Here is a 25,997-nt window from a genome sequence, read left to right as displayed (position 1 = left end):
TTTCTTTTTCTTTAAGTTTAATTCTTATCATCTTTTCAACAAACCCTCTCAAACCGATGAACAATTCACTAATATAAACCTTCTATAAATCCACGTTCAATCACACAAATAATATTAATACAACAAGATCATGCACCTACTTAAGTTCATTTTAATGGATAGTGACAAAGGGTACAAAGTGAAACATGCTCAGTAATGCCATATGGTTGAACACCAATAAAAGGAACATAAAGTAAGATAAAGATGTGATTTGGAAGGGAAGACAAAAATTAAACTGTTGGCCATTATTAATACAGAGTTTTTAAATAAACTTTTGGTCAAGAAATATGTACCAAGCACAAGCAAATGGGAGTGGCTTGGATGAGGCATCTTGGTCAGCATGGACAAGTTGGGCCGAAGGGCCTGTTCCATGCTGAACAACTCTGGAACTCTAAACCTCTACCATGGTAATCGCACAGTAAGAGAAAAAAGATGCTTAATTGCAAGTATTTTCATTGCAAGTATTGAGGATTTTGAATCAATTTATGAATTTAGTTCAGTGCTGCAATGTATTTAATGCACAGTTTGTGCTATGGGCTCATTCAGTAGTTCTGCTGCCATTGTACCCAACATTGCACCCATATCGAAAAGATTTTGTGCCTCTCCCTTAAATCCATTTCCCCCGTCCAAATCCACAGACTTTTGCTCGATCTTGGTTCTTGGTCCTCCAAAATATTCCGAATGGAATTTAGACAATAGACAATAGGTGCAGGAGTAGGCCATTCAGTCCTTCGAGCCAGCACCACCACTCAATGTGATCACGGCTGATCATTCTCAATCAGTACCCTGTTCCTGCCTTCTCCCCATACACCCTGACTCCACTATCCTTAAGAGCTCTATCTAGCTCTCTCTTGAATGCATTCAGAGAATTGGCCTCCAATGCCTTCTGAGGCATAGAATTCCACAGATTTACAACTCTCTGACTGAAAATGTTTTTCCTCATCTCCGTTCTAAATGGCCTACCCCTTATTCTTAAACCGTGGCCCCTGGTTCTGGACTCCCCCAACATTGGGAACATGTTTCCTGTCTCTAACGTGTACAACCCCTTTAAACTGGATCTCATTTACATTACACTGATTACAAAATTTGCCATGAACCAGCATGATCAAGCAGTTTGTTAAAAAGTTATTTAAAAAAGAAGCAATTTATTTTGCAACACTAATTGAAGCTTTGTAAAATTAAGAAATGTTCAAACGTGAGTGCATCTCAAAAATATTGTGAATTAGCAAAGAGATTGACCCATGGGGGCTCAGGACTTTCTTCGGCCTGCTCGGCTCGACCCTGGGACTTTCCATCGCCCGGTGGGGGCTTCAAGGGGTTGGGAGCCTCGATCGCCTCGTGGCGCCACGGGAGAAGAACGAGGAGGAGATAAGACTTTGCCTTCCATCACAGTGAGGGTATGCCTAGAGCAATCACTGTGATGGCTGTTTTGTGTAAAAAATTGTATCTGTGTGTCTTGTGTTCTTTAATGTCTACTGCTGGACCCTGACGTGAGAGGACGCTGGCGTTGATTATTCGCCGCTTTTCCGTCAGGATAGTTTGTCTGTTTGTCTGTTTGTTTCTATGTTAATTGTATTTGTAAAGCGCTTTGTGCATGTGTTAAGGCGCTATATAAAATAAATATATTATTATTATTATTATTATGGGAGTAATCAGCCTCAATACCAAATAAGTAGTTTTCAGTATATAGAACACTATTTTCCAATTCGGCTAATATTAACCAATCAACTCCTTGGAAATTAAAAATTATTCAAAAATGTACTTCATTGGTGTCCTTGAAGCCAAAACAACATTCTGTAACTTCCTTTAAAGGCCTGTTAATGATTACAAATGGAAACTCCCATTCATAATTAAGTCACACTGTTAGCATCGACAATTTATAGCGGGAGTGGGGGTTAGAGGATTATTTTGAAGCTACCGCAGAAGTTTGCTATTCAAGTGTATTCTGCAATTAAAATTTCACAATATTTTGCAATCTGACAGTTATGTAAATTATGCCAAAAATCAGTTCATGCAAGCCAACACAGACTCGAGGCTTAATTATGATTCTGTGGTTAATAAAGTTATGACTACAGAATCACAAAATTTCAAAGCTTATTATGAGGAAAACTATCATTAATTTCATCACACAATGACACATGATCACAATTCGCTGTACCAACAAGATGCAGAAACTTGTCACCTAACATGTTGATCTAGAAAGAGGTGGAGGGTGGAAAGTAAATGCAGCCGGTGGTGAGTGTACATAATCTGCAGGGCCAAAAGGAAAGAACAAGAAATTGGGACAGATCAGATTACTGCAATTACTGCTTGTTCTACTTGTTTTCTCTTCAATCCATCTCTAACTAATCCCATATCATCTGCTGTTCTAACTCCCTTTATGCTTCTTGGTGTCTTGTTGCCAAGAGCATTTCATATTAAAAGATACTGGTAAGGAAAAAGGGGAATATATTTCCTTTATGCATCGTCCTGCACTGTAACGATTGCTGCTTTGGGAACTGTTCAATAAGCTTGGCATTGCAGCACTCCATCCAGTCCAACATCAGGTGAATATGTGGTTCCTCAGACACTGAGCTAGTGCAGATTGTAGTCCGGTTTCCAGAGTAAAATCTAGTCCCCTTCCAGGCCAATGATGAAAATGTGGAAAGACTTTTTCGGTCTTGAAAAGATGAACAATCAGCCACACAATGTCCAGTCACAACACAGTTTTGTGTCGGCTCCAGTTCAATTTCAATTTCTGGTCAATAGGGCGGGATTTGGTGACAGGAGTTCTATTGGTTGTTGTTAGAGGGCAATGATTCATTCCATCCTTGGAGTTGACCAACACATTACACAAGTACATGGCAACGTTATTTGCTCTGTACAAGCCAAAGCCTAAATACCATCCAGGGCTCGCTCCTAATATCTTTCTCTCTCTACCTCTCATATTCTTTTCATGCACCGCAATTTGTTCATGTTGTAAAGTTAGGTCACTTTATTAGGACACCGAGGATCTAGTGGGGGGGAGGAACTGAAAGGAATCCATTTTAGTCAGGAAATAGTGTTGGGTAAACTGTTGGGACTGAAGGCAGATAAATCCCCAGGGCCAGGTGGTCTGCATCCCAGAGTACTCAAGACGGTGGCCCTAGAAATCGTGGATGCATTGGTGAGCATTTTCCAATGTTCTCTCGACTCTGGACCTTCCTGTGGACTGGAGAGTAGCCAATGTAACCCCACTTTTTAAGAGAGGGAGAGAGAAAACAGTTAGCCTTACATCAGTAGTGGGGAAGATGCTTGAGTCGATTATTAAAGATGTTATAGCAGCGCATTTGGAAAGCAGTGACAGGATCAGTCAAAGTCAGCATGGATTCATGATGGGGGAATCATGCTTAACTAATCTGGAATTTTTTGAGGATGTAACAAGTAGAATGGATAAGGGAGAGCCAGTGGATGAGGCATATCTGGACTTTCAAAAAGCCTTTGACAAGGTCCCACACAAGAGATTAGTGTGCCAAATTAGAGCACATGGTATTGGGGTAGGGTATTGACATGGATAGAGAACTGGTTGGCAGACAGGAAGCAAACAGTAGGAATTAACTAGTCCTTTTCAGAATGGCAGACAGTGACTAGTGGGGTGCCGCAAGGCTCGGTGCTGGGACCCAAGTTATTTACAATATATATTAACGATTTAGATGAGGGAATTAGATGTGACATCTCCAAGTTTGCAGATGACACAAAACTTGGTGGCAGTGTGAGCTGCGAGGAGGATGCTATGAGGCTGATGGGTGACTTGTGGATAGGTTGGGTGAGTGGGCAGATGCAGTATAATGTGGATAAATGTGAGGTTATCCAATTAGGAAAAGGGGAGGTGCAACGAGACCAGGGTGTGCTTGTACATCAGTCACAGAAAGTAAGCATACATGTACAGCAGTGAAGAAAGCAAATGGCATGTTGGCCTTCATTGTGAGAGGATTTGCGTTTCGGAGCAAGGAGCAAGGAGGTCTTACTGCAGTTGTACAGGGACCTGGTGAGACCGCACTTGGGATATTGTAGAAACATAGAAAATAGGTGCAGGAGTAGGCCATTCGGCCCTTCGAGCCTGCACCACCATTCAATATGATCATGGCTGATCATCCAGCTCAGTAACCTGTACCTGCCTTCTCTCCATACCCCCTGATCCCTTTAGCCACAAGGGCCACATCTAACTCCCTCTTAAATATAGCCAATGAACTGGCCTCAACTACCTTCTGTGGCAGAGAATTCCACAGACTCACCACTCTCTGTGTGAAGAAATGTTTTCTCATCTCGGTCCTAAAAGACTTCCCCCTTATCCTTAAGCTGTGACCCCTGGTTCTGGACTTCCCCAACATCGGAAACAATCTTCCCGCATCTAGCCTTTCCAACCCCTTAAGAATTTTATATGTTTCAATAAGATCCCCCCTCAGTCTTCTAAATTCCAGCGAGTATAAGCCGAGTCTATCCCGTCTTTCTTCATATGAAAGTCCTGCCATCCCAGGGATCAATCTGGTGAACCTTCTCTGTACTCCCTCTAAGGCTAGAATGTCTTTCCTCAGATTAGGAGACCAAAACTGTACACAATACTCCAGGTGCGGTCTCACCAAGGCCCTGTACAACTGCAGCAGAACCTCCCTGCTCCTATACTCAAATCCTCTTGCTATGAATGCTAACATGCCATTCGCTTTCTTCACTGCCTGCTGCACCTGCACGCTTGCTTTCAATGACTGGTGCACCATGACACCCAGGTCACGTTGCATCTCCCCTTTTCCTAATTGGCCACCATTCAGGTAATACTCTGCTTTCCTGTTCTTGCCGCCAAAGTGGATAACCTCACATTTATCCACATTATATTGCATCTTCCATGCATTTGCCCACTCTCCTAATCTATCCAAGTCACTCTGCAGCCTCCTAGCATCCACCTCGCAGCTAACACTGCCACCCAGCTTCGTGTCATCCGCAAACTTAGAGATATTGCATTCAATTCCCTCGTCTAAATCATTAATATATATTGTAAATAACTGGGGTCCCAGCACTGAGCCTTGCGGTACCCCACTAGTCACTGCCTGCCATTCCGAAAAGGACCCGTTTATTCCTACTCTTTGCTTCCTGTCCGCCAACCAATTCTCTATCCACCTCAACACTGAACCCCCAATACTGTGTGCTTTAAGTTTGTACCCCAATCTCCTATGTGGGACCTTGTCGAAGGCCTTCTGAAAGTCCAGATATAACACATCGACACAATATTGTGTGTAATATTGGTCTCCTAATTTGAGGAAGGACATTATTGCTATTGAGAGACTGCAGCGTAGGTTCACCAGGTTAATTCCCGGGATTGTGGGACTGACATATGATGAAAGAATGGCTCGACTGGGCCTGTATTCGCTGGAATTTAGAAGGATGAGAGGAGATCTCATAGAAACATATAAAATTCGTAAAGGATTGGACAGGCTAGATGCAGGAAAAATGTTCCCGATGTTGGGGACCCATTCAACCTCAGAGACAAGAATGAATCTATTTATCTGTAAATGAAGCCTTGTCTGCAATCTGCCATAGCTAAATATGCACAGAGCTGAGAATTACCAAGCAAGTCTCTGCTGGTGACCAGGATTTACATCACTGAAGGGACACTCACAAAACATCCACTATTTTGGATCATGCAAAACTCTGGACAAATTATTGATGTTTCATATTTCTTCCTCAATTGTAACAGGAATATAATTATAGCAAAAACCACACCACCAGGGATTTTGCACAATAGGATGACTAAGACAAGTACTAATTGATGGTGACATCAGGCATTGCTTAACAACTTCACAATATCCTCAGTAACAAAGAACACATTGTCAGAACTCGAATAAAATAGCAGTATTGATGGTCTTATAAAAAGGGTCATATACAGCAGAAAGTCACGCCCTGATTAAACATGACTTATGACCATTAAATATATTTCTATTTTTGAAACATGCTTTTATTTAGTAAAAAAGTTCTTAGCCTTTATTAAATGTGTCTCTTTGGCCTTTCTTTATAAGAGGTCTGATCTTAAACTTGAGCTTTTGTTTGGTTATTCACCGTCATTTTTTCTACTTGGTTACACATGTTTTTGCCAAAAACATTAGTTCACATCGATTTTAGATGTCTGTTCAATTAATTCTGCTTACATGGTGAATTCATAATGCAAGCATTAGGTGCAAAATACGTTCCATATCCTTAGTGCAGAGAACTGCACAAGCCCCAGGACAACCATTAATGCATTGTGACTTTTCCTCCAAAATGACCAAAATATAAATTAACCCTTTTGGAATGAAACAAGTTTGGAGAAAGCAAAACAAAATTTCAAGCACAGCACAAGCATCGTGGACTAAATTACAAATAGGGGTTTTGAAATTCATCAATTACAATTAGCTCTATCACTGGGATGGCTACATGTGAAAAATTGTTCCTTAAACCTGCACCCAGAGCCAAAGTTAGTGTTTATAGGTTGTTTTCAACCAACTTCTATGCATTTTGCTACCAGTGTATTTCACGCGCTAATAGTGTAAACAACCTTCCTGTTGCAAAATCATGGGTGAACGTCAATAAATGAAAATATCAGGGTCACTATCTTCATATGGAGACAAAAGACTGTAGACACTATAATCTGGAGCAAAGAAACAGCTGAAGGAACTGAGCGGGTCACGCAAATCTACTGAGGCAAAGGGGCAGTCGATGATTCAGGTGGAGGCCTTGCATCAGTTCCTGCAGCAGTTTGTTCATCGCTCACTATCTGCACGTTCTCAGTTTGGTTATTAATGATACCACTGGTCCATGTGATCATCAGGTCGCTGGCCTTTTAATAATATCTCTGATATCATTCCTCCAACCAACACAGAGAGTAACAGAGGGCATTGTGGGTTATTGATGGTGCAGAATGATCATTTAGTAAATAATTGTGCCAGTTCACCACATAAATGAAAAGATTAAAATTTAGAAGCCCAACAAATTAGCAACAGATGTCACGACTACATCCTAACTTGGTAAAAGCAGAGCGTGTGGCTGTGCACGCGCATACACACACCTCGTGCAAACTGGCTGTTGATCACACGCAAGCTAAGACCAGCAAAGTGAGAAGAACATTGACATCAGTTTGAAAATTGAAAATTAATATTGTGCTTGAAATTGCGGGTAGCACTGGTCGAAGACAGTAGTTATGCCAAACACTGCAATTGTAAAATTTAAAAGCCATTATAAGCTTTCAACACTGGTGACAGGTAACTCTGGATGAGCGGTCTAATTAGACATGGAATAACTCCACAGGAACTACTGGGAGGAATGCTTTCATTTTCAAATTTTGAAGATATCTTTCCTGTGGAGGAATACTCGAATTAAAATGTCTGGCAATGAATTATTTGGTAAGCACTCGCCTTTCAGTCTATATATTTACATTAATTGAATGCACTGTCAATGGACACACTTTTATTTTAAAAAAACACAAAATGCTGGAGGAACTCAGTGGGTCAGGCAACATCTCTGAAGGAGATGGAACTTCTTCAAACCAAGGGTCCTGGCCCAAAACGCCACCTATCCAGATGCTGCCTGACCCGCTGAGTTACTCCAGCACTTGCAGCATCTGCAGTTCCTTGTGTCAGCATACTTATAAATTCAGACCCCTCATCTCTATCTGGCCCAATGTAGCAAGAGATGATTCAACTGGGGTATCCTGGTAAATACATTTATCATATGACCCCGGGTGATGATCTAATCTGAAGAGGGCTGACAAATACATTTCCCATCAGATCGAGGACAGATTTGCTTATGGAGCATTGAAAATATAAATTAATAACAGGTTCACAGTAACCACAAACCCCATTCTCAAAATGTCAAAGTAACCACTTTATTGTGACTAACATATGCTTGAAACATACCAACCCAGTTCGTACATAGCTTCTAATCCACTACTGACCAAACGGAATTTCTTTTGTCTCTTGATTGACCAGCTAAACAGAGTTCATGCAGCCCACTACAATCTGGCAATCTGCTCTATCCTCCTGATCCCATGACCATAATGAGGAAACTGGTTCACCTTTCTGCATGCTTCCTCCACTTTGCACATGAGTCCGCACTTAAAAATGCAAACTTTGTAACTAAATTCAGATAAAACAAACTTTATTCAAAAGTATAACTCCTGTTGTACATATCCACCCAGCCACTGAGAGCCAGTTTAGCTTTGTGAATACTACTCTAATTGTTACGTGGTTCCACAGAAATGAGTGAGGTCACTGAACTATTTTAGATTTCCATTGGAAATGGAGCTGTGCTTTGCAGCTTCAGGGCCAATTAGATCAAATACCAAGATTTCACAACTTTGTTTTCTTTCAACTTTCTTCATCAAATGGGCACACCATAAAACTTGCAAAACACGATGAAACTACCACTGGATTCTTACGTGCAACCTTTGCATTGCAGTACTGTGTGATGGTCAACAATCTGGGCTGACACCGAAAACACAAAGACCATCAGTCTCGACCCGAAACGTCACCCATTCCTTCTCTCCTAGATGCTGCATGACCTGCTGATTTACTCCAGCATTTTGTGATACCTTCGATTTGTACCAGCATCTGCAGTTATTTTCCTACCGAAAACACAAATGTTACTTAGAATTGCCCAAATGAGATTATTCATTGAAAGTGAACTGGATACGAACTAAAAGCTTGGTAGATTTTGGATTTTACATCAACAGTGGTAGCAGGCAAGGGTGGTCAAGCTGCCAGTGTTCTCCGGGCTGCAAGACTTGCTCTTGCCTCTGGTGGAATTCCAACTTCTCATTTGTGGTTTGTGTGCTGCTCTCTCAACCCTTGCAATTGCTCACCATCACTGCTGACCACTGTCATGATAGTTGCTCACAAAAACGCTGCTATAAAGAGTCATGTTTGCATGCATGCAGAGTGTGGGTGAATGAGATGGTGTAACGGCTAGATAACTCCGTCAGCACCGCCCTATCGCAGCTTGGATCAGGACACTAACTGCACCGGCTCGGGTTGAGGAAATGTACTCTGATTCTAATGTGTGGTCTTTCCTCTGCTCACCCAGCTTGCTCTCCCCATCACACATCCACCAACAACAAGCAGCATCCCACATCGACCCGTAACACTCTTCTTTCAGCATTACAAAGTTGAAGGATCTGAATTCCCCGCCCACATGCACCTTCGCCACCCACATTACAGAAGATGAAAAGGATCGCTCATTACACGCACAGAGAGGTGGGGCTGGCTAGGGGTGGTAGTGGAGGCAGATACAATAGTGGAGTTGGAGGCTTTCAGATAGGCACATGGATATTCATGGAATAGAGGGATATGGATTATGTGTAGGCAGAAGGGATTTGCTTAATTTGGCATCATGTTTGGCTCCGACATTGTGAGTTGAAGGGTCTCTTCCAGCACTGCACTGTTCCATGTCCTTTACTTCACCTTTAGATTTAGATTTGGAGATACAACGCAGAAATAGGCCCTTCGGCCCACCGGGTCCGTGCAGCACTAACACTATCCTACACCCACTAGGGACAATTTTTTTTACATTTGCCCAGCCAATTAACCTACATACCAGTACGTCTTTGGAGTGTGGGAGGAAACCGAAGATCTCGGAGAAAACCCACGCAGGTCACGGGGAGAACGTACAAACTCCGTACAGACGGCGCCTGTGGTCAGGATCGAACCCGAGTCTCCAGCGCTGCATTTGCTGTAAGGCAGCAACTTTACCGCTGCACCACCATGCCACCTTAAGGCAACTATGAATGGATAAGTTGCGGCTTTACAAGTGAAGCTTACATTCCAAAAGTAAAGGTTTCTATATTCTGTATTTACACTTATGCACGTGTCAAGGAAACATTTACTTTTACATTAACAATATCATGTCATAAAATGCAAATTTAGGCTGGAGCTTTGCCCAGAATGCAGTCTACACCCAGGGGGGGGTGGGGGGATCCAGGGAATGGAGAACACTGGGAACAGTCCAGGGGGGGGGGAGACCAGGGAGTGGGGAACACTGGGAACAGTCCGGGTTGGGGGGGCATCCAGGGAGTGGGGAATACTGGGAACACTCCGGGGGGGGGGGGGAACGGGGAGTGGGGAACACTAGGAACTGTCCAGGGGGTGCTCTTCTACAGGCATTGCAAAGACTGGGCCAAAATCAAAATTAATCTGGTGTACAACGCACACATGCATTGAAAAACAATATCAAAACTATGCTTAACTCAGCAGGAAATACTACTTATGATACAAAATCTAATTTCTCTTGAAAAGTGTTAGACGTGCACAAAGCAATATTTGGTTTTAATACATAATTTTTGCTTATCAACTTTCCACTCTGACATTGGATACAAAAAGCTGGAGTAACTCAGCGGGTCAGGCAGCATCTGTGGAGAGAAGGAATGGGTGACGTTAGTTCAACCCTGACATTTTTCATCGTGAACCCCGAGTGGATCCACCCCGTGTAAATCTGGCAGTATTCAAAGAGGCCACGAGCAGAAACATTCCAGTAACAAGGAAGGATGTATTGTTGAAATTACTGATGTTCTTACGACAGCTCTGCAAACAATATAAACTTGGTTTGATGAAAGTTGAAGTACACAAAAGCACTCCTAAAATGAAAGCTACATGTAATGCAGAGCTAACGATTCACACTGGGAAAACCACAACAGTGCCTGAAAGATGTCAGTGACTCCAAATGCCTTTTGCCTTTCTGGACAGTGGAAACTTAGCTAACATTCCAATATTTGAAAATTATCCAACTCTCCTCCAGAAAACTGTGATTGCAGCTATGCAAACATAACTCGGATGTCTTCAGCACGAATAACAATTTCCAACCTCAAAATTCTTGGCTGAACCTTCAAAACATCTTGTCCTTGCCGTTATAATCTCTTCATTTTCTCTTTATTTTCTCTTTATTTACATGCAATTTTATGGGCATTCAACTTTAAGCAGCAAAGCCATTCATGCTAACAAGAGAATGTGTAATTATTTACGGAACCAGCTTCAATCCCAACCTCTGTCTGTGTGGAGTTTGCTCATTCTCATGCAACCATGTAGGTTTCCTCCCACATTCCAAGGACATCCAGAGTATAAAATCAGGAAGGAGTTGATAAGAATATGGAGGAAATAAAACGGGATTAGTGTAGGATTAGTATAAATGGGTGGTTGCTGGTTTGCATGGACTCAGTGGTAGAATGGCCCATTCCACGCCGTCTCTCTCTCTGACTTTACAACTATGATCACGTGCATTCAGACGGGATAACATAATTGGCGTGATGGTCGGCACAGACTGTGGCCTGTTCCTGTGCTGCACTGCTCCATGCTCTGGGTTTTTTATGATGCTCCAGTTGCACATTCTCCAGACAGAGGAAAGTGAGCAATCCTTCACCTTCCTCTCTCACTGAACACTAATCCCAAGAGTCATCTCATTCCTCACCATCTCATAGAAATATAGAAAATAGGTGGAGTAGGCCATTCGGCCCTTCGAGCCTGAACCCCCATTCAATATGATCATGGCTGATCATCCAGCTCAGTAACCTGTACCTGCCTTCTCTCCATACCCACTGATCCCTTTAGCCACAAGGGCCACATCTAACTCCCTCTTAAATATAGCCAATGAACTGGCCTCAACTACCTTCTGTGGCAGAGAATTCCACAGATTCACCACTCTCTGTGTGAAGAAATGTTTTCTCATCTCGGTCCTAAAAGACTTCCCCCTTATCCTTAAGGTGTGACCCCTGGTTCTGGACTTCCCCAACATCGGGAACAATCTTCCCACATCTAGCGTCTCCAAATCTCTCCCCATCAGATTCTCCCTTGGTTCTCTCCACCCCTTACCTCCTGCAACATGCTCCTTTTCTAACGTTTCCTGGTGCTGATCAACGGTAATTTTGTTCAATCATTCACTACCACCCTCTCCACTTGTGTTTTCTACTGAGTGCCTCCAGAATTTTGTGTTTGTAATTCTGCTTTTACATTTGCCTTATACTGGTGCTTACAAAACAAACCTCACCCTTCCTTTCCAAACACTGATTGGTGCAGTGATCTTCTGCACACACAAACAAATCAGACTATTACTCATTTAAAAAAAACATTTTCAAAAAAATGACACATTTTAAAATCAGTAATTACAAAAAACACAGATCATTTCTTAAATCATTAAAACATGAATAATATAATCATTCTAGAAACTCTTACATTTTATTCCTCATCTGTATTATTTAACAACAGAAATAAACCCAAGAATAAATTCTGCGGTTGTTTACCACACTTGTAGTTGAACCACAAGGTGAGCATGCAAGGTGAGGAAGTAACTTGGAAGGCAAAGGGAAGGTGGTGCTTAATGAATGGGAAAGCAGCATCAGGGTAGGGAAGTTTTGTTAAAACTGTGCACTAACTTTTTTGGTGGTGAAAAATATGCCCATGAGGAACACACCATTAATATGACATTTTAACCAAATCATTTTACTTCTACAGGAAATAAAAAAACTCCTGTTTTATTGAAATATTAACTGCATTCGGTGAAACAGCTCAAGAGTACCGGACCAGGGAACCCAGCGCTGAGGGCAACTACAAGAGTACAGGGGCACAGAAACCAGCACTGGTGGCAACTACAAGAGTTCAGGGCCAGGGAAACCAGCGCTGAGAGCAACTACAAGAGTACAGGGCCAGAGAAACTAGCGCTAGTGGTAACTACAAGAGTACAGGGCCACAGAAACCAGCGCTGACAGCAACTACAAGAGTACAGGGCCACAGAAACAAGCGCTGGTAGCAACTACAAGGGCCAGGGAAACCTGCACTAACAGCAACCTCTTTGCAGTTCTCCGCTCACCCCAACCAATAAAAACTTCTGTGATGACAAACAAAACTGTTAAAAGAGGAAACATGCACTAACCTGTGCAAATCATTGCAACCAGGTTATGATTTCTCCCTGTAACAAACAATAAAAGTGCACAATATTTTGGACGAAGTGGAGATCACCGTTACGATGAGGTCTGCATGTTTCTCCAGCAAATACTCTGGAGCAACCACAGCAAATAGTGATTTAGTTTCCAAAGCAAAAGGGATTTTATCACTTTTATCGAATGTAGAAATGGAATTATTGAAGTAATAATGTCATTTCTTCCTCTTCTCACAAAAGGTTCATGTTTAGATCAGCAAACGTTGGACTTACTGTTGGAGGAATTAAAGAAAAATAGATTTTGCTTTCCCCTCGACTCAAGAACATCTGTGCACTGTGGACAGCTGGATTGTAATCATGTATAGTCTTTCCGCTAACTGGATAGCACACAGAAAAAATATTTTCAGTGTACCTCAGTACACATGACAATCAACTAAACTGGACAAAAATATCGAGAGAAACTAAGCTTGCACCAGAAAAATAAGTTGTCCCTGGAATGAAAAGAATTGCCAACTTTGGGGAGCTGCACAGCTATAGAATGGCCGCACTCCCGAGAAGCAACATCATCAAAACGTGATTTTTGAAACATACTGAAACATCCCCAAGTTGAATACAAGTTTCATTTTGTGACATTTTATACTTCAGTTTATCAACTATGTTGTTACAGTAACACTCAGAAAACCCAAATATTCTTATTCTTTAAAACAAGATCAATGTGTGGTGCCTGCTCGTTTTTGCTCTAAATGGTATTAAGTGATGGGGGCTGGGGGGATATTAACTTTATAAAAAATATTTTGTAAATTTGAGTGATTTTCTGCCATGAGAAAAATAAAACAAATCAAACATTGATGTTTAAAAGTAATTTCTAGAATGATAAAAGCATAAAATGATTGTCACTGAACCTGATTTTGCCCATCCATTTGTGGTCTTGTGTGACAACAGCCAAAGTCCCGTGCTTCTGATTTCTATTTTGGCGACCCTTACAGTGCATGAACTAACAAATGTTGCAATCCCCATGGTTGCTTTGCAGGGGAGTGAAGCAACTTTAATAAAGATATTGCAACTGACTCCAACTCGCAATTAAGAATTTTATTTTTCTTCCAACCACTTTAAATTTCAATGTAATAAGACATAAATCAATTTACCACAATATCAGAATTGCTTGTTAAATAGCCAATCACACATTGTTTTACTAAACTGTAGAATTTCAAATATGCAATTATAACTTCTCCCAAACCAAGATTAAATAAAATAATTCACGTTTATAAAATAATTAAACCTTGAGAACATTACAACAGGACCTGCTGCTTTTATTGTGTAGTAACCTTTGGGAAGTAAACGCATGCATTTCCAACCATATAAATAGCAAGTGTGACAATAACATTGAGATTAGCGGTACACGTCATGGCCAGGGCCACAGGTGTTCTTGCACAAAATGCTGGGGACATCAGCAGCCACTGACAACAGGCAGCAAACCAAGACAAGGTATCCTGAAAATCGTCAAAATATCACCATTTCTTTGCAGCTAAAACCAATTACACCTTATAAAATTACCATTTCTAACTATTTTAATTGTGAAAATTGTTAAGTTTGGTCATTTCATACCCCTGCTGAGGTTTAAGACGGTCACAGAGAAACACTGTTGCTGCAAGTGAGAATGTCATTGTCTGTTGTCGGTACATGTGACAATTAAACATTCTTGACAGGGAAATAATAGAAAAAACTAAACCAACTTGTATTTTGTAGTGATTTCTGGAGAGGGTTTTTTTCATTGCTAGGTTTCAATAGAACATAATAAATATAAAGTGACCCACTGTACTTCACAAATTTGCCACAACTTGTAAAAATCACATGGCTATTGAAGGAACAAGACAAATGAGCAAGTCATTATAGATGGAGCATGTGCCTGGCCTCCATTACAAACAAACCTCTCCCTGATTACAGTGACATTCACCTGTAATGATGACTGATTCACTGCCTGAAGTGATTCATAGTCAGCAGGTAGAAACGGAGTTATTATAGAGAGCTGATGAAGTACTGTGTTTAAAATAAACCTAATGTACGTTCTTCCACTACAGCGCAGGAGAACTGATTAGATGATGCAGAGCTAATTAAATATTATTGCCAATGATTAAGACCAAAAGCCTCACTCCCCTGAATTTAGACTATGCTGTTGTTTGATTCCCTTAGTGAGGTTAAATAATTTTAGTTCCATCTGATTAGCAAAGAACATTCTGGAGAAAGTGACTCCTCTCTCACCTTCCTGAAGCTTCCACAAACTCAGAGGTGCGGTGGGAATTCACTCCACAATCCTTGATCCAACAAGGCTCAAGAATCCTGAGGGAAACAGTCCAACTGATCAGTAGTCCAATGAACAACTTCAATAGCCACTCGCTCCCTAGTGAATGGTTGCTGCAGTGTGCACCCTGTACAAGGTACACAGCTTACTACCCTGTACAAGATACACAGCTTACTACCTAGAAGAACAAGAGCAGTAAGCACCTGTGGGATCTACCACCCTGAAGCTTGTTCAAAGCCTCACATCATTGTTTCCGGGACAAAACTCTCAAATTTGTGAGCCAACAGGACAACGGAAAGTAGAATTCCCAAACCAGATGCAACAAGTCAAGGAAGCAAATCACATTTCTAGAGATTAAATAAATGCTACACTTTCTGTGAAGTGAATAAAATAAAATCCTCAACTTAATTTGAACCAACTCCCTGATAGACTGACAAAATAAAGATTTTGCCTGAAAATAAAGCTACTCCATTTACTCATACATTAAATCTATTTATAATTAGGCAAAGCTCAAAAATATGATTTGTATTTAACTTTATTGCAACAAGCTCATAAATTGAAAATCAGACTATGTGAATCAATAACAGTGTGCTAACAATGTATTAAAGTTTATTGGCCTGTGTAGGAAATAGTAAAGAAGAATGTTAATCAAAATATTTGATTGAATAAAAATTCAACCTGTTGGTTTATGAGGCTATATTTCCAATTTTAAAATTTTCTAATTTAAGACATCAAAATGTTCCGGAGAAGACAGTTCAGAAATAACAATGCTCTTTTCCTTTCGGAACCAAAGTTTATGCCTGACCAAGGCTGCACATGCTCCTGTACGTTCAATTCCAAGTGTGCTTCGCCATGAAGCAGAAGCTTGACCAGAGCTTGCTTCCAGATTTGCATCTAATTTTAAAATCCAAGGTTAGATAGTGCAAATAAGCAAAATTAATTTTGCTGCAGGAGCTGCCCTAAGTAGTAATGTATCAAATAAGATTGTTGAAGCAAATATTGAGGTTGAGAAAGCAAGAGCAGAGGCAGGACCCACAGGGGCAGAGCAGGGAGCAAGGAAGGTCTCTCCTCTCCCTGTTAGACAGAACTGTTTGACAGGTACAGGGCATGGATTTGCAAATGAGATTGTGGTATTATATCTACAGTGGGACATTGTTGAGGCACTATGGGACCAGTCACCATTATGGTATTTGTTTACAAAAAAAATAAATAGGACTGGTCCTTAAGTGTTAGGTAAGTGCGGATGGGGAACGTGAAGGATAGTTTTTAAATGGCAGCCAACAGGAGCTCTCTACAATATGATACAATAGAACTTTATTCATCCCTGGAGGGAAATTGGTCAGCCAATAGTCAGAACACACAAGGTATACGAAAACTTGAAATTAAAATTAAATTAAAAGTGAAAACAAAACAGAAAAAGACAAGCGACTGTTGGCTGACTGCTGTGCGCACTGTGAGAAGCTGGAAGAGTTAAATGGCCTCCTCCTGCACCTATTTTCTATGAAGTATAAGGGATGTAGGAATACTTTTAAAGAGGAAGTTGGGATGGCAAAAAGGGAATTCTATAAATATGTTAAAAGTAAAAGGGTAAATTGGGAGAAAGTGGGACCCATTAGGGATCACTCTGGTATGCTCCATCTGGATCCACAGGAAGTGAACACGGTCTTAAATGAATACTTCTCATCTGCATGTACCAAGGAGAAGGACAAGGGAGAGAGCAATTCACAGGAGGGAATAGTGAAATCCTGGCACACTTCAACATTACAAAGGAGGTGGTGTTGGAGGTCTTGAAATTCATAAAGGTGACTAAATCTCCAGCAGGGTATTGGGAAGCAAAGGTGGAGGTTGCTGAGGCACCTCCAGAGATGTCTAGATCTTTGTTAGCCACGATGAAGAGGCAGCAGGAATTAGCCAGAGAACTACAAGCTAGTGACGGGAAAGTTATTGGAAGAGACTCAGAGAGATAGGATTTATTTTCATTTGGAAAGACGAGAAATGATTAGGAATACTCAGCCTGGCTTTGTACATTGGAAATTATATTTCATGAATTTCAGTATTTTATGAAGATCTGACCACAAGGATTGATAAGGGAACAGTAAAAACATTTGAGAGGCTTCTGGACAGGTGAATGAGCATAGGATAGAGAAATACAGAATTAATAAAGACAAGTGGGATTAGTATTGATGTTATGATGGTCAGCAGAGACACAGTGAGGCATAGGAACTGTTTCAATAGGGTACAACTCTCTTACACTACAACTCTGCCAAAGAAATTAACTACTTATACAACATAAGAATTTATGGGGTTTGGCTCTGCAGAACATGGGCTGTCAAATTTACTCTCAAAGAAATCCCATTGTCAATTAAAAGTACACAATATGCGAATGAAAGAAGAGGAGATTAAACAAAGAGACAGAGTTGTCATGGTTAAAACTATTTGCTTGTATATGGAATGTAAACACTTATATTCTAGTCGAAATGCATCTTCACAAATCAAAACATTTTTTCTGAGGTTTTATGTAATTCATTGTTTGTGAAAGATTAAGAATCACAGAAAATACAAGTCTGCCTCCCCCTCACTTTCAGTCATCAAATTCGCAGCTAACCAGTAATGATTTCAATCAGTCAAACATCACAAACAGGTAATACACATGTCTGAACAGACACATGCCACTGTCCTGACCTTCACACTGAACTAGGTTAAGAGCGACCTCGAGTTACAGGATTAAAAAAAAACATTCATAAGACATTCAGTGTGTTTAGACTGACGAGACAGTATTTTAAGGCATGATTTCAGCCGCTTGAAATTGGTGCCAATAATGGATCCTACGGACAAACTGGTCCAGATCCGGGATAAAAGTTAGATCGTCAAATAACTGTCGACCGATGAGGTGCTGGCGTCTGCTCCTCACGCACCGGGGCTAAAGGTGCCCACTGGAGAAAGCAAGGGATACTCGGGCTGGGCACAGGGCATCGACCATGGGGCATACTGGACACAGGACATGGACTGGACACTTGGCATAGAATGGACGCAGGGCATGGACTGGACACTTGGCATAGACTGGGCACAGGACATAGACTTGACACATGGCATGGACTGGGCACAGGGACTGAACTGGACACAGAGCATCGACCATGGGGCATACTGGACACAGGGCATGGACACTTGGCATAGACTGGGCACAGGGCATAGACCGGACGCAGGGCATAGACTGGACAGGGCATAGACTGGACAGGGCATAGACTGGGCACAGGGCATAGACTGGGCACAGCAAGGCATCAACCTGGACACAGGGACTGAACTGGACACAGCACAGGGAGGGCTTAGACTGGGCACATGCCGTAGACGCTGGGCAGGGCAGGGTCCCGGGCAGAGGCCGAGGGCAGGGTGAGCCGGGCCGCCTAGTTCCCGTCACCCGCCACCGAAGTGGCGGCCGTTATAAACACCCATCAACCTGAAGCGCGGGTGAGGGCGGAGCTGGGGCCCGGGGCGCTGGCACGGCCTACCTGAAGCGCGGCGAATCCTTCAGACACTCCTCGAAATCCACCATCAGCTTCATGGCGGCGGGCGGGGAGCCCGGGCTCGGGGCTCAGAGTCCGGGGTTGGCGCGCGGGGTCGGGGTTGGCGCGCGGGGCCGGGGTGTGTGCGCGGGGTCGGGGGTCGGGGGCCGCTGTACGGTTCTCTCCACAGGCTCTGCCCGGCGCGCGGACGGACACTCACTCACTGACTGACTGACTGAGGGGGCCCCGCCCGCGCGACGCCGCCGCTCCCCGTGCAACCAACCCTGCCCTCCCGCCATGTGATGGACAGCCCGTCCGGCCAACCCGCGCCCGCTCCGCCAGCCAATCGCATGGGCGGCAGCAGGTTTGCGTGCACGGTGCCGCGGGACAGAGAGGGGAGGGGCCAGGCGCCACAGAGGATCCAGCCCGTCCCAGTATGTGTGGTTCCAGCCGCAGCACCCCAGTGTTTGTGGCTCCAGCCCTTCCAGTGCCCCAGTGTTTGTGGCTCCAGCCCCAGCACTGCCAGTGCCCCAGTGTGTGTGTGGCTCCAGCCCCAGTACTGCCAGTGCCCCAGTATATGTGTGTGGCTCCAGCCCCAGTACTGCCAGTGCCCCAGTGTGTGTGGCTCAGCCCCAGTACTGCCAGTGCCCCAGTGTTTGTGGCTCCAGTACTGCCAGTGCCCCAGTATATGTGTGTGGCTCCAGCCCCAGTACTGCCAGTGCCCCAGTGTTTGTGGCTCCAGCCCCAGCACTTCCAGTGCCCCAGTGTTTGTGGCTCCAGCCCCAGCACTGCCAGTGCCCCAGTGTGTGTGTGGCTCCAGCCCCAGTACTGCCAGTGCCCCAGTATATGTGTGTGGCTCCAGCCCCAGTACTGCCAGTGCCCCAGTGTGTGTGGCTCAGCCCCAGTACTGCCAGTGCCCCAGTGTTTGTGGCTCCAGTACTGCCAGTGCCCCAGTATATGTGTGTGGCTCCAGCCCCAGCACTGCCAGTGCCCCAGTGTCTGCAACTCGTGTCCACTATCTCCAGTGCCCCGTGTCACCACTGCCGTGTCTCCAGCTCCAATGCCTCCAGTACCTTCTCCAGCTCAGTACCAGTGTCCACTCTCTCCAGTGGCGAGTGCCTCCAGTCCAGGTGTAATTTGTATGGGAACCCACGCTTTACCGTGGACGGCGGCATCACGTTGCATCCCCATTTTTGCAACCAAACTGACACTGAAACATAGCTATTGTCAAGGACTAGGCATCGTTGCAAATTATTTAATAGGAGTGACGCCCAATTAACAACCAAACTTAAGTTGAAAGTAACTGAGATCGCCATCTGCTGTCAGTACTTGTATCAAACATCTTAACGTGGGAAAGTTTCATCTAAAAGCATTTTTTTTAAACTGCCGCAAAAACAGTAAAAACTGGAACTGCTCTGTCGACCGGGCAGCATCTGTGAAGAGAGAATTGCAGAGCTGGCATTTCACGTCAATTACCTTTGAACTGCATAACAACCGATGTTTGCTTTTGCATGATTAGAAAACTCCACAAACTTCAAATGCTAAAAATGATCTAATCGGCAATAAGTGGGAAAAGCAGCAGGTCACATCGACAAATAAAGACACAAGGAACAGCAGATGCTAGATTACAAATAAAGTCAAAGTACTGGAGTTATAAAAGGACTGGACAATCTAGATGCAGGAAAAACGTTCTCAATGTTGGGGGAGTCCAGAACCAGGGGCCACAGTCTAAGAATAAAGGGGAGGCCATTTAAAACTGAGATGAGAAAAAACTTTTTCATCCAGAGAGTTGTGAGCCTGTGAGTCTCTGCCACAGAAGGCAGTCGAGGCCAATTCACGGGAAGAATTTAAGAGAGAGTTAGATAGAGCTCTAGGGGCTAGCAGAATCAAGGGATATGGGGAGAAGGCAGGCACAGGTTACTGATTGTGGATGATCAGCCATGATCAAAATGAATGGCGGTGCTGGCTCGAAGGGCCAAATGGCCTCCTCCTGCACCTATTTTATATGTTTCTATGTTAACTCAGCAAGTTGGGCACCATCTCTGGATGACATGGATAGGTGACCTTTTGAGTCGAGACTTCTTCAGTAGACTCAAATATAGTCTCAGCTGGTGACCGCACCAACATAGAAGCAAAGTCGGAGCTGAATGTTGCATTTTCAGGGGGGCATAGAGGGAGAGGAGCAAGGAAAGAAATATGAACGTGAGGATACACAGTTGGTTGGGGTTGGGCCTTCGGTTGGGTTTGGACCATTAGATAGAGTCAAAGAGTGATACAGTGTGGAAACAGGCCCTTCGGCCCAACTTGCCCACACCGGCCAACAATGTCCCAGCTACACTAGTCCCACCTGGCTGCGCTTGGTCCATAACCCTCCAAACCTGTCCTATCCATGTACCTGTCTAACTGTTTCTTAAACGTTGGGATAGTCCCAGCCTCAACTACCTCCTCTGGCAGCTTGTTCCATACACCCACCACTGTGTGAAAAAGTTAACCCTCGGATTCCTATTAAATCTTTTCCCCTTCACCTTGAACCTATGTCCTCGATTCCCCTACTCTGGGCAAGAAACTCTGTGCATCTACCCGTTCTATTCCTCTCATGATTTTGTACACCTCTATAACATCGCCCCTCATCCTCCTGCGCTCCAAGGAATAGAGACCCAGCCTACTCGACCTCTCCCTATAGCTCACATCCTCGAGTCCTGGCAACATCCTCGTAAATCTTTTCTGAACCCTTTCAAGCTTGATAATATCTTTCTTATAACATGCAGCCCAGAACTGAACACAATATTCTAAATGCGGTCTCACCAATGTCTTATGCAACTGCAACATGACCTCCCAACTATACTCTGACTGAGGAAGGCCAATGTGCCATAAGCCTTTTTAACCACCTTATCTACCTGCGACTCGACCTTCAAGGAACCATGCACCTGCACTCCTAGATCCCTCTGCTCTACAACACTCCCCAGAGGCCTACCATTCACTGTGTAGGTCCTGCCCTTGTTAGACGTCCCAAAATGCAACACCTCACATTTCTCTGTAATAAATTCCATCAACCATTCCTCAGCCCACCTGGCCAATCGATCCAGATCCTGCTGCAATCGTTCACAACCATCTTCACTATCTGCAAAACCACCCACTTTTGTATCATCAGCAAACTTGCCAATCTTAATAATAATATATTCCTTTATTTGTCCCACACCAGGGAAATTTACAATCATCAACAAACTTGCTAATCTCATTATTAGTGCTCATTATTAGGGGGAAAAAACCTGTCATATCGTTACAGAAACTTAAACAATGCTGAAATGTAGAATCAAGTGACTGCAGATACTGGTTTACAAAAAAAATACTCAAAGTGCTGAAGTAACTCTGGACCAGGCAGCATCTCTAAAGAACCTGGATAGACAGACACAAAAAGCTGGAGTAACTCAGCTGATCAGGCAGCATCTCTGGAGAGAAGGAATGGGTGACGTTTCAGGTCGAGACCCTTCTTTAGACATGGATAGGTGCCTTGTCAGGCTGCAACCCTTTTTTCTGTCCAGGATTGGTCACAAGACTATAAGCCGCAGTCTGGAAAGATCAGTACAGTTCATGTATTTTGGCAAATGGGATGTAGGTATGGGGACATACACCCTTTACACCCATATGAGTAAACTTTCCACTTGCTCATGTGCTGAATGTATGTTTGCCAGTGGGGTATGGGAAGGGATTCGATGTTCCGTGTCCAGTTTCACCTTGAGCAGCAATGTCAGAGGAGTGATCCGTGGATTGTTACCAGGGACACATACCAAAACAAGCATTGCTGCTGCTGGGAGATCACCTCGGGTCAGCTGAAACTTGGTGGTCTTCCAGTGCAAAGAGATGTCCACAAGTGAATGCTGCCAATTGGCACATTCCGAGCTGCAGGAATCTGTGTTGAGGGACATTCAAGAGCTCAGTGCAGCCACTGCAGAAGCATTGTAGGGGAGGACCACAGTCTAGTGTCCAGCCACCACTAGTCCTTGTAACAACCTCTCAAACACTTCATGGGTGCACTAAGGCAGAAACATGGGTGATATTGATGCATTGGAAGAGAACGTATTGAATCAATGGTACAATGAATGTAGAGAAAGATGCATTGATTACATTTGCTGTACATATTAAGTATATTCTTGAACCTGAAGTGCCAGAGGTTTATTTCTGTTTTTTTCTGCTTTTCCCTTCTTCTCGGTGTGCAGATTAAATACAAAATAATTCTTAAAACAACCAGGGGCAAACTTACTTTGCTCTTGGTGGTACCATGAACACATGAATACATTCTGTAGTAGCAAAAAATATGGAGAAGCCTTATGTAAAATAGTTGTTTGACTGGTACTTTAAAAATGAGCATGTTCTCAGAATCCATGGTGCTCTAATCCCATTGGACCGCAGTCATGTGTTCTACCTGCCTCTCCACAATGTGAAAGCTCAGCGTGTTACAGCTGGTGATTTGTAAATATGACTCTGCTCTTCCTAAAACGTATTCATCAGGACATTACAACACGTCACGGATTTCATGTGGTCAAGTAGTGGTTACAGAGTGGTCTTGCAATGCTTAGATTTTTTTTAAACATGCTCGACTTGCAAAATTCTATACAGCTGCAGTTTGACTGTCAATCCAATAGAATGCCTAAATCTATCCCACCCACTGCAGACACACCACAGAATGGTTTCTTAGTCTTTGGACATAATTCTACTATTCTTCTTGTAACTGCAATCCAAACATTGATAATCAATGGATCAATGTTAAGGAATCTTCTGACATTGATCCAGAAGTTTAAAATCTTTAGTACTGAAAGTTCCACAAGGGAATAAAGTAACATTCCCCTTTTCATTTCCTTGAAATTATAAAATTGACATCAGCAATGCATGTTTATATTGCACCCACAACACGATGAATCATCCCAATGCAGTTTCCTCAGATGTTATTAGTCAAAATGTAACATGAGTCACATCAGGAACTGCATGGGCAGTAGACAAACAAAAATCAACAGTTGTACACTAAGAATCACCCACAAGCCAGAGAGGTTGGATATTTTAAGTTGGTACACATGGATTTTCAGAAAGCTTTTGATAACATTCAACATTAATCGTTAGTATTTAAAATTATAACACATTGTATTGGGCAATGCATTGACAAGAACCACCTGGGAGACCACCAGGCGCTGTCGTCTAGCAGTCCGAAGAAGAGACTCAACCCGAATCATCACCCATCCATGTTCTCCAGAGATGCTGCCTGATCCGCTGAGTTACTCCACCACTTTGCGTCTATCTTGGTTATAAACCAGCATCTTCAGTTCTTTGTTTCTACATACACATTCTCTGGTTTGTATAAGAGAACCATTAAATATTTTACAGTTTGCAATGACACAAAATTGGATGGGATTATGAATTGTACAAAAAATGTGAAGAATTTTAAAAGGCATTTTAGATAAGAGTAAACAGGCAAAAATTAATGTAGAATAGCAGAGAGGCTTAAAGACAAAAATGCAGATTATAAACATAAGTAAATGTTTACTTTTACTGTTGGGGTAAAAGTTTGGGGGGTGAGGGGTGCTAACATGAATTTGCTATGTTTTCTTCTCTGAACCTCTGGTTTGTCAGTTTACAAGGTTTGATACCAGAACAGCTTTTGAAAATGTTAAACTTCACCATGGTTGAAATCCATGGCGAGGGAACGAAAATTAGTTTGACTTCCCCTTTGTCTGTAATGGCTCATCCACTGTTCTGTCATCTTTCTGCTCATCCAATAATATTTGTAAATGAGCAGAAAATTCCAAATATGGGGAAGAATGAAGTCATTATCTTCTGTTCTCATCACAAGCTCGGTTCACTACCATATCCATCGCTCTCCCTTGCATGTCAGAAACTGAGGCAAATTGTTCGACCATCACTCCCCAGCTCAGCACATTTGTTGGTGAAACTCTCATCCACATCGTAGATACTTTTAGACTTGACTACTTCCCAACAACAAAATAGTTTATTTTATTCTACTCACCAAAATTCTGCCATTCATATCTTAACTTTCATCATCGCATTCATTAATCATCCTTCTGAGAGTTGACATACTGTTGGAAAAAGAAAACAATTTTAAAATCCATTTACTTGCTTTATAATCTTGAGGGTCTTACCCCTCCCTCCCCCTCCCCAATCATTGGCCGTATAATCCTCTAAAATACACCCATCCACCAAATCTGCTTCCCAAACATTATCCAATGAAATTGACACATAGACCTCCTCCACTTGCCAAGCTTTGGAACTCTCTCCCTAAGGGCGTGCAGCGTAGGTTCACTAGGTTAATTCCCGGAATGGCGGGACTGTCGTATGTTGAAAGGCTGGAGCGATTGGGCTTGTATACACTGGAATTTAGAAGGATGAGGGGGGATCTTATTGAAACATATAAGATAATTAGGGGATTGGACACATTAGAGGCAGATAACATGTTCCCAATGTTGGGGGAGTCCAGAACAAGGGGCCACAGTTTGAGAATAAGGGGTAGGCCATTTAGAACGGAGATGAGGAAGAACTTTTTCAGTCAGAGGGTGGTGAAGGTGTGGAATTCTCTGCCTCAGAAGGCAGTGGAGGCCAGTTCGTTGGATGCTTTCAAGAGAGAGCTGGATAGAGCTCTTAAGGATAGCGGACTGAGGGGGTATGGGGAGAAGGCAGGAACGGGGTACTGATTGAGAGTGATCAGCCATGATCGCATTGAATGGCGGTGCTGGCTCGAAGGGCTGAATGGCCTACTCCTGCACCTATTGTCTATTGTCTATTGTCTAAGCCGCTGACTCTTGTTCCACTTAAAAGCTACATGTTTGACCAAGCGTTTGGCCATCTTCCCCCATTATATTCTAATACAACTTAGTGTCAACTTTATATATATATTAGTGTCAACTTTAGTTTGGTAGTAGTCCTGAATCAAGCTAGGATCTTTTTTCTGCATTACTAAATTGTTAAGTACCAAAAAGAAAGATAATTTAACAAATTAGCAGCGATTTGCATTTAAAACATAATATAGTTATGATAGTTACAGATAGTTGAACTGATTTTGATTGAGTAACATGGAACATGTCAACAAATTACCATTTCAGATAGGTTGAAATAAAATTTGGCTTTAAATTGTATTGATTTATATGCTGTCAACTCATTATGCAATTTTAGTATTTTTCAGCTTATACAGTAGTTATGTTGTCTTGGAATTAGTACATTTCACATTACAGAATTTAATGTTTTATTTACAATAA

The 25,997-nt window shown here is 42.7% G+C and overlaps 1 protein-coding gene across 5 annotated transcripts in view; it reads right to left on the bottom strand.

The window, feature by feature from the left end:
- LOC144599691 (arf-GAP with coiled-coil, ANK repeat and PH domain-containing protein 2-like) overlaps positions 1–18,979 on the bottom strand; it is a 91,331-nt gene extending 72,352 nt beyond the window's left edge. For all 5 annotated transcript variants that reach the window (XM_078410897.1, XM_078410902.1, XM_078410898.1 and 2 more), the window contains exon 1: positions 18,745–18,979. In XM_078410897.1, the coding sequence (XP_078267023.1) occupies positions 18,745–18,797 (53 nt within the window). In that variant the 5' untranslated portion in view covers positions 18,798–18,979. The remainder of the gene's footprint in view (positions 1–18,744) is intronic.
- Between the last annotated feature and the right edge of the window lie 7,018 nt (positions 18,980–25,997).

The sequence above is a fragment of the Rhinoraja longicauda genome, chromosome 13 (assembly GCF_053455715.1).
Source record: "Rhinoraja longicauda isolate Sanriku21f chromosome 13, sRhiLon1.1, whole genome shotgun sequence".
NCBI lineage: Eukaryota > Metazoa > Chordata > Chondrichthyes > Rajiformes > Arhynchobatidae > Rhinoraja > Rhinoraja longicauda.
This window is presented reverse-complemented; position numbering and strand designations above follow the sequence as displayed.